At 47.9% G+C, this 11,797-nt stretch overlaps 1 protein-coding gene across 3 annotated transcripts; it reads left to right on the forward strand.

The window, feature by feature from the left end:
* The first annotated feature begins 274 nt into the window (after positions 1-274).
* NASP (nuclear autoantigenic sperm protein) lies at positions 275-11,771 on the forward strand. 3 transcript variants are annotated; one of them, XM_051795627.1, is made up of 15 exons: positions 276-437; positions 1,215-1,265; positions 2,039-2,149; positions 2,695-2,775; positions 2,970-3,064; positions 3,807-4,802; positions 6,638-6,720; positions 7,520-7,596; positions 7,726-7,799; positions 8,787-8,975; positions 9,201-9,367; positions 9,783-9,836; positions 9,930-10,001; positions 10,967-11,098; positions 11,603-11,771. In XM_051795627.1, exons 1-15 carry the CDS (start codon positions 376-378, stop codon positions 11,654-11,656), a joined length of 2,298 nt encoding a protein of 765 aa, XP_051651587.1. In that variant the 5' UTR covers positions 276-375; the 3' UTR covers positions 11,657-11,771. The 3 variants fall into 3 exon arrangements, with proteins under 3 accessions (XP_051651609.1, XP_051651587.1, XP_051651597.1); XM_051795637.1 differs by having other exon boundaries at positions 355-462; XM_051795649.1 differs by lacking the exons at positions 9,783-9,836; positions 9,930-10,001; positions 10,967-11,098; positions 11,603-11,771 and adding an exon at positions 9,479-9,775 and having other exon boundaries at positions 275-437.
* Positions 11,772-11,797: the final 26 nt, after the last annotated feature.

Raw genomic sequence — 11,797 nt, forward strand, 5'->3', positions numbered from 1 at the left:
CTGCCCGCCTTGCGCAGGCTGCGGGTGGCTGCTCAGGCTGTGCCAGGGTAAGGGCGCCGGAGCCTCCCGGGAATACGCGAGGCCGGGAAAGAGGCTCCGGGAGGGGCGGGCTGGGGACGGCGCTGGACTGCACTTCCCAGCGTGCCCCGCGGGGCCCCGTCCCCCGGCTGGCACTACATTTCCCGGCGGGCCCCGCGCGGCGGCGCCCCCGGCGTCCCGCGGCGGGGCGGGCGCGGGGCATGCCGGGAGTGGTAGTCCCCCCGCGGCGCGCGCGCGCCGCCAGGCGGGCCGGGGCGTGTCCTCGGGGGTATATAGGCGGCCCGAGGGGCAGGGGGCTGCACTCTGCCGCCGCCGCCCCTCTCTCCAGCAGCTTCTATGCAATCCTCGGCCGTCGCCGCTCCCCCCTGCGTTGAGCCCGCGCCGGCCTCCGCGACTAGGTAGGCCTGGCTGGCCCCGGTCACGGTGTGTGTGTGTTGGGGAGGGGGCGGGGGGGTAGCAGAGGAGGGGGGGGCCGCTTTCGCGCCCGGAGGGGGTAAGGGGGAAAGAGGGGGGCGGTGGGCAGGATTTCCTTGGGGGGGGCTGGGGGTGCTGGTCGGGATGTCGCGCCTGTCCCCTCTGCTCCCCCCGCACCGACGGTGATACCTGCATCCCCCCCCGTGCTCCCCTCCCGCCGCCGGTGGTACCTTCCTCCCCCGTCCCCCCTCCCGCCCCGGTGGTACCGGCCCGCCCCGTCCCCCCAGTGCTCCGGTGGTACCGGCCGGCCCCGTTCCCCCCCCCGCCCCGGTGGTACATTCCGCTTCCCGCTCCTCCGGCGCCAGCTGGGCCCGCGCGGCTCGCGCGGAGCCACCACGTGACCACGGCGCGGCCGCCGCCATCTTTGTTGGGGGCAGCCGACGCCGCGGGGGGGGGGGGCGGACATCACGTGACCCGTGGCCCGTGAGGAGCCGCCGCGGGGTTTGGCGCCAAGGGCGGGGGGCGGGGCCGGGCAGGGCGGGAAAGGCCCATTGTCTGCGCGGGGCCGGCCCGGCGGAGCCTCCGCACCCACCCCCGGCACCCCACACACCCAACCCACGGCAGAGCCCGGCACAGCCACCCGAGCTCGCCCCGCGGGGATGGACACCTGAAATCCAGCGCTCCCGGCCCTGGTTTCACACCCCTCCTGCCGTGGGTTGGGCGACCTCTTATAAAAGAATCGCTCGATGTTTTGTTTGCAGGATGGAAGAAGAATTGGCAGCCCCTTCCACATCCACAGACAAGACAGACAGGTGAGGGAGTCGGGACTGTCGGTCACTGAACAACGTGAAATTCAGGAGTTACTGAGTAAAACACAAAAGTCACCCTTCGAATCACATGGTTAGGCTTGGGGTTTAACTGATGTGGGTGCTGTAGGTGCTGAAAAGTTGTGCTCACCTGTGGTTTGCACAAATCTAGAGCAGTAAAACCATTTCAAGGACTAATAAATATGCAAATAGCAGCTGTTCTCAAAGTTCTTGGTCTGTGAGTTAGTGCTGGGGAGGCCCAGACTGGCATGTGACAATACTCTCTTGTCCCAGTCTGAGATACTGTGCTGGGCTGAACCTTCTGGAAATAAAGCTGTGCAGGATGGAGTGAATCGAAACTGAGATTTCCATCTGTCATTCTTCTCAGCTGCATCATGCTGTGCTATGAAATGTCTTAACTTGGACTTATTCTTCTTTTTCTTGACTTAGCTAGTATTGGATTCTGGTGAAACACTGGTACTCAGTGCTGTGTTTCTGTGCAACTCCTAAAGTGTATTCCTTAGCACCCTTTGCCATACCAGATTCTGATACTTTTTGCAGTGGTTGGTTCAGATTTGCTTGTCTTCCCTTGGTTATTGGAACTATAAGTTGTTCCACATTTAAACAAACAAAACCAAACGAATCCCTGCTGGTAGTTCCAACTGCTGGAACTCACGCAACTCCCTCTTCCATAAAGTTGCTTAGATTTTGAAAGCTGTCTGTGAAATGACTGTGGAAACTAACAGCATCCTGTATTTGACTTATTTCCCCTCCTCCAGTATGGATGTGGACGGAGAATCAAAGAAACTACTGGGTTTGGGGCAGAAGCACTTGGTAATGGGAAATATTCCGGCTGCTGTTAATGCATTCCAGGAAGCTGCAAGTTTACTGTGAGTAGTAGAATGTTCTGTGTGTTTTTGCAGGGCTGGGGCTTCAGCTTGGCTGTTCTGATGTGGCTCACGCAAGAAAGATTGGGATTTTTACCTCACATGTTTGTAATTTACGATAGAACTGAGGAGAGGACAAACTAAATTCCCCCAAGTGCTGGGCAGTGCTGTAGCTGGTGTGCAGCTTAGATGGTTTTTGTGATAATAATTGCCAGTGCAGTTCCCTAGGGAGGAAAAGGGCTTTGATAGTTTATTTTGCAGGGGTCTTTTAATATAAAAGCAATGAGATAGTGTTATTTTCTGGTACTGTGTTCACTAGTCTTCTTGATCAGTCTCTGAGAATGGTACTTTTTGGGTTAGAGACTAATTTCCTTTGCGTGTGTTTGAAAGCCACATGAAAGCTAAGTGAGGGGAGCGTTCATTATTAGTTTAAAGCAATGAAAGGGGAGGCAAAAAACTGATTTCTTCCTGTCCAGGAAAATTTAGCAAGTTCACGTATCAAAACCTAAAGTAGGCACAGGCAAATAATTCTTCATTATTTTTTCTAGGGGTAAGAAATATGGTGAGACAGCGGATGAGTGTGCAGAAGCTTTTTTCTACTATGGAAAGTCTCTCCTGGAGTTGGCAAGGTATGGTGACAGTTTGGCAGTTGTCGAAGAGTCTGTCTGGTGTAACAGGATTTCACTCCTTTATGGACAGGGTTGCACTAGGATGGGATACAGACAGGGTTGCCCTGGGTGGGATGGGCTGTGGCATTGCAGCTTGGGCAGTTCAAGTGGTGATAACAAGAGCCAAGGGGATAACAAGCTTTTGTTCCCTTCAGAATGGAAAATGGTGTGCTGGGAAATGCCTTAGAAGGGATGCAGGTGGAAGAGGAAGGAGAAAAAGCAGATGATTCTGCCTTGCCAGCTGTTGATGGTAGGTAAAGCTGCCTGCCCTGGTGTGGAGGCACCAAACTCTATGTTCTTGCTGAAATGATCCAAGTTTAGTCCATTGGTATCTTGGGTAGCCTGAACTGTTCTGTTGAAACTCTTGGCAGTCTGAATGGACTTTTTTTTGGTTTTTTTTGTGGTGATTTTTTTTGTTTTGTTTTGTTTTTTAGTCTTGCTTTAAAATGAGCAAAACCTATAAAACATCTGCAAGGAGCTGGTCACTGAAAGCATATGTAAAGGGTCACCAGGTGTCTGTGTCCTGAAACACTGCACTCAAGCTTGCTTTCCTAAGCTTCACCGCTGACTTGAACTGCTTTGTAACCTTGTAGCAGTACAGTGTGTGTAGTCCAGCAGGTCAGAGTCTCTGTAAAAAGCCCAGGAACAGTGACTATTTTATACTGCCTGCAGCTGGAGATGATACAGGAATTCCTGTCCATCCAGACTATTAAAACACTGGCACCTCTTGCTTAGCTGTGACTAAAATCGCTGGCACTGCTTGAGCGGCCGCTTGCAATGCTGGGGAAGGGGAAGGGGTTTGTTTAGCTCAAAGTGACTATGTTGGTTGTGTCCTAATTCCTTGTACTTGGAAAATGAAGCTTTTAAGGAGCGTCATCCAACTTGGTAACAAACCAACACACACTGGAGGGTCTGCGGGTGGTGTTGTCAGTGCCCTTTAATGTCTTTATCACTAAACTCGAAGAAATGTTTATGCTTCCTCAATCATGTAGAAGAAGCAAGGGAGGAGTTGAGAGAACAGGTTTATAACGCCATGGGGGAAAAAGAAGAGGCCAAAAAGTCTGCAGAAGAGTCTCCAGTACTTTCTGAGAAGGAAATCAAAGAGGAAGGTCATGAAACGAAAGAGGTTACGGAAGAGAAACCAAAAGAAGAAGCAACTGCTGACAAGGATGTAAAACCTGAAGAGGCTGAAGAGAAAATGGAGGTTTCTGTGGGAAAAGAAGAAACTTCAGAAGAGCAGAAGCAGCAGGTGGCTGTGGAAAAGGAGGCTGTGAAAGAGGAGGCAGCTGTGGAGGAGAAGGAGGTAGAAAAAGAGCAGAAGACAGTGCCTGAAGACAAGGTGGTCAAGGCAACTGAGGAGAAGGAGAGAACAGAAGTGTCAGACAAGGAGGCAAAGGCAGCTGGGGAAGAGGCTGAAGTGGGAGAAGTGGCTGTGGAAGAGAAGGGAGAGGTGGGAGAACAGGCAGCAGAAGCAACAGATAAAGAGCCAGCTGTGGAGAAGGGAGAGGCTGGAGAAGGGCAAGCAGAGGCAGCTGTGGAAGAGAAGGCAGGAGCAGAAGAGAAGGCAGAAGCACAGGCAGCAGCTGCTGTGGGGCAGAAAGAAGCTGCAGAAGGGGAAGCAGAGACAGCTGAACAGAAGAAGATGGAAGAGAAACAAGAGCTAGTAGAGACAGCTACGGAAGAGAAACCAGGTGAATCTAAAGAGACAGAATCCTCAAAGGAACCTGTCCCCACAGAGGGCAAAGAGCCACCTAATGACCTGGAAGAAAAGACTGAAGTTGCTGCTAAGGTAGAGAAAGAGGAAAAGAAAGATGACCTGATGGAAGAGGGTGAAGGTGCTAAGGTAGAAAAAGAAGAGAAAGATGACCTGATGGAAGAGGGTGAAGGTGCTAAGGTAGAAAAAGAAGAGAAAGATGACCTGATGGAAGAGGGTGAAGGTGCTAAGGTAGAAAAAGAAGAGAAAGATGACCTGATGGAAGAGGGAGAAGGTAACACTGAGAGGAGAAAAGTATTTGTGGGTGGATGACTTGATGGATTTGGCTAACAGTGGGTAAAAAGTGTTCCATTCAGAATTTTCTGTTTGCCTTAGAATAAGGAAAAGGCACAGTAAAGGGGCTCTTGAAAGACTTTACATCCAAGTAAAGTTTCAAGGAATAGTGAATAGTCTCAGTTTCTCTAGACTAACGCTTAACTAACTGCAAAGCAAATCTGGAAAGCAAACTGACAGCCCTGTGAAATGTGTAAGTAATGGCTAGGCTGGTGGAGAATACTGAATGGATGTTCACTTGCATGCACCTGGGTTTATTGCACTAACCTCCAAATAACTTGAAGCACAAGTTGCCTCTGGTTATGCCTGTATTTTATTTATGATGAAAAAGCAAGAATAGCTGAACACATAACAAAATAGTGAATTCAGTTTTGGTGGACGGAAGGAACTCCCCATTCAAGTCTTTCTGGTGGTCCATCGCTAGTGAGAATTTAGTTGGCAAATCTAAACTTGATTTGCTGAAGGCTTATTGCTGCTCTCTAGTACAGTCTTCCAGCTGTCTAGCTTCTGCCCTCTGCTTCCCTGCTTTATCACAGCTGTTTTCAGGATTTTGTTGGAGTAACCCAGCAAGACCTGCACCCTTTGCTGCAGTATTACTGTACGTGGCTTTAGCAGGCCGGTGCCTTGTATTGCACAAGTTAATTGATGAGCTGATAATTGCAACTTTGCTTGTCAGAAACTTGGCTTCACAGCATGTGCCTTACTTCAGGAGAGGCAGATGTTCAGACTGGATAATTCTGGACACTGAAAGGGTTTGTTCTGCTAAACACAGTGAACACTCAGTGGTGGAGCAGCAGCCTAACAAGGTGTCTGTGTGGAGAGAGTATGACTGAACATAAACTAAGAGTAGTTACCTGCTCATCGTCCTGTGAAAGCCTGACTATGTTCACATACTACTGCTTTTTTCCCCCCAATTCTGCTAAGTGTGAGGACCTATTGAACATCCTGGCCTGGTGCTGTCATTGCAGACTCCTCCCACTACTTAAATTTTTGACGTCCTGACATCTCTTCTGTTTCACTTATGAAGGAGGTGTCCTCATGTTGACAGGTTTGGCCCTGCCAGTGGTAGGTGTGTGCTTTTTGGGAGCTAGACTAATGAGTTCACAGGCTCTCTAGTCCCCACCCCATCAAGCTCCTGTTGTTCTGGAATTAGCAAGGGGTTGTGATGCAGGAATTGTGTGACTTCAGCATTCAGATCAGCCAATTCTCTGAAGTTATTAGCCATGCTCCTTCACTGCACATTTTCCCCAAATGTTTTCTGCTGGCAGAATAGGTAATGTGATGCTCCTGCAGAGTGTCGGAAGTCAAATTAGTGCTACACAACAGGAGGTTCATTAATAACACTGTCACTTAAATCCCTGACATAAGGAACATGAACTCAGACTAATTTGTGTGCAACTTGGCAGCTATCTTGCTGAAAATACTTGTTTTATGGAGGATGAAGTTCATCAGCTGCCCAGTGCCTCCAGGGCTGCTCAGGATCCCATGGGTTCAGTGGGAGCTCACGGTGTATTTGTGAGAGCTAAATTCTGTGTGAGTTCCTGTTGTAGGTAGTACGAAGTTTAAATGACAGACTACTTTAGTCAACAGTGCTGAACAATTTCAGCAAGATGGCTGCTGCTGCTGCTGAGAATTTAATGTACCTGTGCTCTTCTTCCATCACACCTCTAACCTGTCACTGGAAGGATGAGGGTTGGATATAATATATTCTGCCTGACTCCATGTCAAGCAAGCACAGTAACAACAAGTGTTCTCATCCATCTACTTGCCTTGTAGAAACAGAAGAATCTGAGGAGGAGGATAAAGAAAATGATAAAACTGAAGATGATAAGGAGAATGAATTGACAGTGGAAGACAAGGTGAGGTTGCTGAGCTCTGATACTGCTCACGGGAGGGTGCAGTATTACCCTAAACATCATGTTATAAAAGTTCACTTGTGTTTTATTTAGTCCTATGTAGGACATTACTTTTGAAAGGCAGTATTGCCTAAGGAAGGGCCAGTGTTGCACCCAGTCCACATTGTGGGATCTTGCTCAGCTGTGTCTGTAAACTTGGGTTTGTTCAGCTGCTCTGAAACAAATTCTTGTGGTCTGCTGAGTAACGTGGCCTGGTAGTGCAGGGGCAGTGCTGTAGCCTGTCACTAAAGCTGTGAGTTTATTCTCTGCTTGTTTTGTTCTTTCACTATACATGTTGAATGCTTCTGCTCCAGTAAGCTGTGATTAGCATGGGAATGGATTGAGAAGTGTGGTGCTGCTCAAACCTGAGATGTACATTGATGTAGCAGCCAAAACAGCTGGAAAAATCTGAAGCCTCGTAGTGTGAAAATAAGCATTCTAGATAACTGTCTTTAAATGATTATCTGTCCCTTTCTCAGACTACTCTAATAAAGTTCAAAGGTTCATTAAAAAAAAAGGTAGATCTAAACAGCACCTTAAACAAAATCTTCCTCTTGAGATGATATTAGTGCTTGGTGCCCTGATATTTCTGGGGAAAAAAAATTAATGAGGCCATATCAACAAACTGAGTTTATGTTCCACTGAACCATCTTCACTGCAGGCGAAGTCTTGATTGATGCAATAACCTCTTCTACATATTATTGTTCTTCTTTTCCTTCTAGTGGTAAACTGTTTATCTCTCATGAACTTCTGGTTTTTGCAGGAAAGTGAGGAGGATGAAATTGGAAATCTTGAGCTAGCCTGGGACATGCTGGAGTTGGCAAAAGTCATTTACAAGAGGTAAAGACTTGAGTTTTAATTTGGATATATGCCAGAGAAACTCTGTAAATTGGAGAGTGGCATAACCACTTGGTGAATGTGCCATATTCTGATCAGGACTTGGAAACTATTTTTTTTTTCTTGATTTAGACAAGAAACAAAAGAAGCTCAGCTCCATGCAGCTCAAGCTCATCTGAAGTTAGGAGAAGTTAGCATTGAATCTGGTAAGTAATGTTAATTCTCATGTGCAAAGTGTTCAGTTCCACTTTCTGACACTGTTTTGTACTTTAAAATGAGCAGAGGTGCATTAAGGCTCTCAGAATGAAAACAAATTAGACTGATCATGGTAGTTGCAGCCATGTGAGAAGCTTTGGCATCAATGGATGAACTGAGTTGGTGCCTTAAATGGGATAGTTGTGCTCTTCCAGAGCAGTGAAAGAAAAAATTTGAGTAAGAAATGTGTTGTCAGATCAAAATCAGTCATGTGTTCCATTTTCTGAAGTGACCAAACCTTGCCTATGAACTTAAAAGAGACTTACTGAAGCAAAGAGTCACTGAGCTTAATTAATAGGAGGTGCCAGTACCGTGCCATGTCAGAACATAAAGACTGCAAATGAAAAATGGTTGACTTAGACTTTCCAAAATCCTCAGGTATAGTGAGGAAAGACTCTTGTGTTACACAGCAGAAAAAAGGAGTGGGAAGCAAGCCCCAGGTTTGTGCCTTCTGATGTTTCACCTGCCTTTCATTTGAAAACATAATTTAATCTTGTTAAATCCAAGTGTACTCCTTCTCTGGGGCAAGCATTGGAAATGATCCAACAGGTTTCTGGGCCGGGGCTACAAATCAAGGGTTGTCTTATGTCACTGGAGCACCTTCAGGGGAGAGCTCGGCGGGAGGGCGGCAGGGGACTGTCCTTGGCTCCAGATCCCTGTTGCAGCTGGGACCTGTTACATTGAATTCATGGTAGCAGGTTGAACAGGAGGATTTAGTGCCTGGTTTGACTGTGCTGGAAGTAGACAAAACACTCGTGAGATAACTTCAGGAACTGGACTAGACGGTCCCTGAGGGGGAGGCAGTGCTGTCAGAGCAGCTGCCGTGTTCTGTGTGTGGGCTGTGTGGGGTGTGACAGAGCACGAGAGATCCACTGAGGGCTTGGGTCGTTTGGATGATTAGTGTCTTTTGTGAAGACCTTGTGGCTTTTCTCCTGTAGAAAACTACACACAGGCTATAGAGGAGTTCCAGGCCTGCCTGGCCCTGCAGCAGAAGTACCTGGAGGCTCACGACCGTCTGCTGGCCGAGAGCCACTACCAGCTGGCCCTGGCCTACCACTACAACAGCGACTTCGACGAGGCCGTCCTGCAGTTCGGCAAGTCCATGGAGGTCATCGACAAGAGGCTGGGTAAGTAAGTGGATTTCTAAAGCTCTGTCAGAGTTGTGTCGAGGCAGAGCAGACTCTGTTTAACTGAGGTGTGCTCGTTGCCTGCCCTGGGGTGGCAGACGGACCACACCCACAGCAGAATTGTGGAAACTGTGTGTGTGTTAGCAGATAGTTGACTCTGGATGTTGATAACTGGACAGTTACTTTGTCTCAAGGTGTTTTGCCCTGATAACTGTTTCACCCCAGCCATACTGACTGAGAGAATAAAGCAAGCAGAAAGCGGGTCCCCTGAGGATGAGAAGGAGATTGAAGAGCTGAAGGGATTGCTTCCTGAAATTAAAGAAAAGATAGAAGATTCAAAGGAGTCTCAAAAGAGTGCAAGAGTAGCCGAGTTGGGACTGAAAGCAACTCTGGTGAGTGTGTCCTGTGGTTTCCTTTTGACCCAGCATTCTTCCAGTGGAACTTTAAGTAAATCAGTCATGGGAGGAGCTTGGACTTGATCAGGGGCTGATGGTTGCTCACAGGTGTTACAGGCTGTGATTCTCAGAAGGAAACTGAGGCAGCTGACATCTAAAGAAAGGATATTTAGTAAGTACCTTGACAGTAATTGTTCCAAACTAAATGGGAATTTGATAGGTTACTGTGGCATTTAATGTATTAGGGCTGGAAATGATGGGTCAGGCAAATGTGGAGCAAATGTTGTCTGTCCTGTGTAGAAGTGCACAGTACAGTGCTGGGATTTGAAGGGGTTGGGCTTTCTGTCTCCTGCTAAGCTTGCTTGAATGGTCTGCACACAATCTGTTCACTGCTTCTTCTGCTTTTCTTAAGATTGGAACTACATCTGGCTTTGCACAAAGTGAAGACAGCGGTTCTGTTTCCACAGTAAGTTAATTTGAGATGGATGTTGTTAATGCCTGTCTGCTTTAAGGATTACTGGTTACAGTTGCTCATGTGTCAGTGTCTGTCTTGTAACAGATTCCAGTAAGAAAAGCAGCTGATGGTGCATCTCAGTGTGTTACAGACATCTCTCACCTAGTCAGGAAAAAGGTGAGTCCAGAAATGACTTGTTGAACAAGCAGTTCATGTACCACTGTCTTGCTCTTTGTAATTGGATTTCTTGTCTTAGAGCTTTTTTTTTTAACTCAGTTGTATAATGGGAAAATACTTTAAAAGTAAAACCAGAAATAGTGCATGAAACTCCTTTCCACTGGGAGCCAATCAGTCTGGGAACCCTGACCTCCAGGAGACCATTCTTGGTGGTTCAGCACCAGCCTGACCATGGTGTAACTCCTGACCCTGTTGTGTGGCTTCTGCAGGTGCTCTCTGAACAAGGGCTTCCTCTGCTGAGGACCCTCAAGAGCTGCAGGTTCACCTGCAGATCTCAAGGAGAAAGGGCAGGCGACCAGGCTGGGCTGGGTTCCCTTCTTCCAAAAGGAAATGGAGACTTGGGCTTAATAAATAGCAAAGCCAGAGCGATGGTAATGATAAAATGGAGATGAGATGTTGAGCACTCTGTTCCTTTAAAGGTGTGTGTGTTCTCTGGAAGTGTTGATATAACAGAGTATCCCCTGTAGGAACTTTAGTTTTTAATGTTGCCTGTGGCCATGTCACAGCCTGGCCTCTGTTCCACTGGCTTCTGTGAGTTCAGGTGTGCCTGGAGTGACTTGGAGCTGCTTTACACAGGTGATTTCAAGTGTTGTAGATGCCCTGAACCTACCCTGGAACTGTTACTGGGCTCAGTGGTTGCATTTCCTTGCCAGAGTGTAATCAAGGATAATTCAGCACTAGAGATTCTGGCACCCAAACAGTGTCTCACTGGAGATTGCTGTGGTTGAGACCTTGGAGCCAGAGCCTCAGAGCTCTGTTAAACCCTGGCACTGAGGTGTCTGTCCTGAGCCTGGCAAGCACAGCTTGGGTAGATAATGTGCAGTGACCTATAATGCTAAGTTTTCTCAAAAAGATTAAGGCTTTAATTTGTACTTACTGAAGACTATAAACAATTTTGTCTTCAGAGGAAACCAGAAGAGGAGACTCATCAGGGAGACAATGAAGCCAAGAAATCTAAACCAGAACCGGCTGTCAATGGTGGTGGTGGGGATCCTGCCCCCAGTGGAAATGAGGTTGCAGAAAAAATGGAAGAGGAGGTGGGCAGCTGAGCCAGGAGTCTGGGCTGTGCTCTTTATTTCATTTTCCCCCACTCTGTTCAGGGATGGTTCTTTTGCTTGGTAGATGTGCAGGTTTTATTGCCTGCTGGCCTCCACAGGGCTTCCCAGATGGGATGAGGAATATTCCCAGTGGGCAGGGTGCATGTTGTACTGTGGTGCCTGACCCTGTGTGGGCTGGACAGACCCAGCTGGGGAGCCTTGTCACCTCTGGGGTGGGACAGAGACGGGTTCTGGGAGTTTGAGCTGGGCTAAACTCCAGCACAGGGTCTTCCCCCAGTTCTTCATACTCCTGGGTTTTATTACCCACCCCTGGGCTGCACTTGTTAATATCAGTGCTGTAGGGTAGTATTGGGCTCTGGAGATGAGCAAAGCTCATGTAGTCAGTTAAATCTTCAAATTACAGAACCCTTGGGCTGCTGCATGAGTTGGTGCTGTAAGGCAGTGTCTTGGTTTTTTAAAACAAACCCTTCTCTTCTCTTTTAGACAGAGAAAAGGCCACAACCAGAATCAGGGGCTGCAGTTGAAAGCACAGTATGATAATTCTTTAACCTTGGACACTCCTCTCCTTACAAGGAAAATGGTTTTGTATATAGTGTATTTTTTCACTTTTTGGCAACTTTTGTATGACTTCAATAAAGATTGTAAGCAAATAGTCCCTGTCTTGACCTTCCTCCTGTG

This window comes from Manacus candei, unplaced genomic scaffold (genome assembly GCF_025592945.1).
Source record: "Manacus candei isolate 608988 ecotype Guabito, Panama unplaced genomic scaffold, ASM2559294v1 h1tg000005l, whole genome shotgun sequence".
NCBI lineage: Eukaryota > Metazoa > Chordata > Aves > Passeriformes > Pipridae > Manacus > Manacus candei.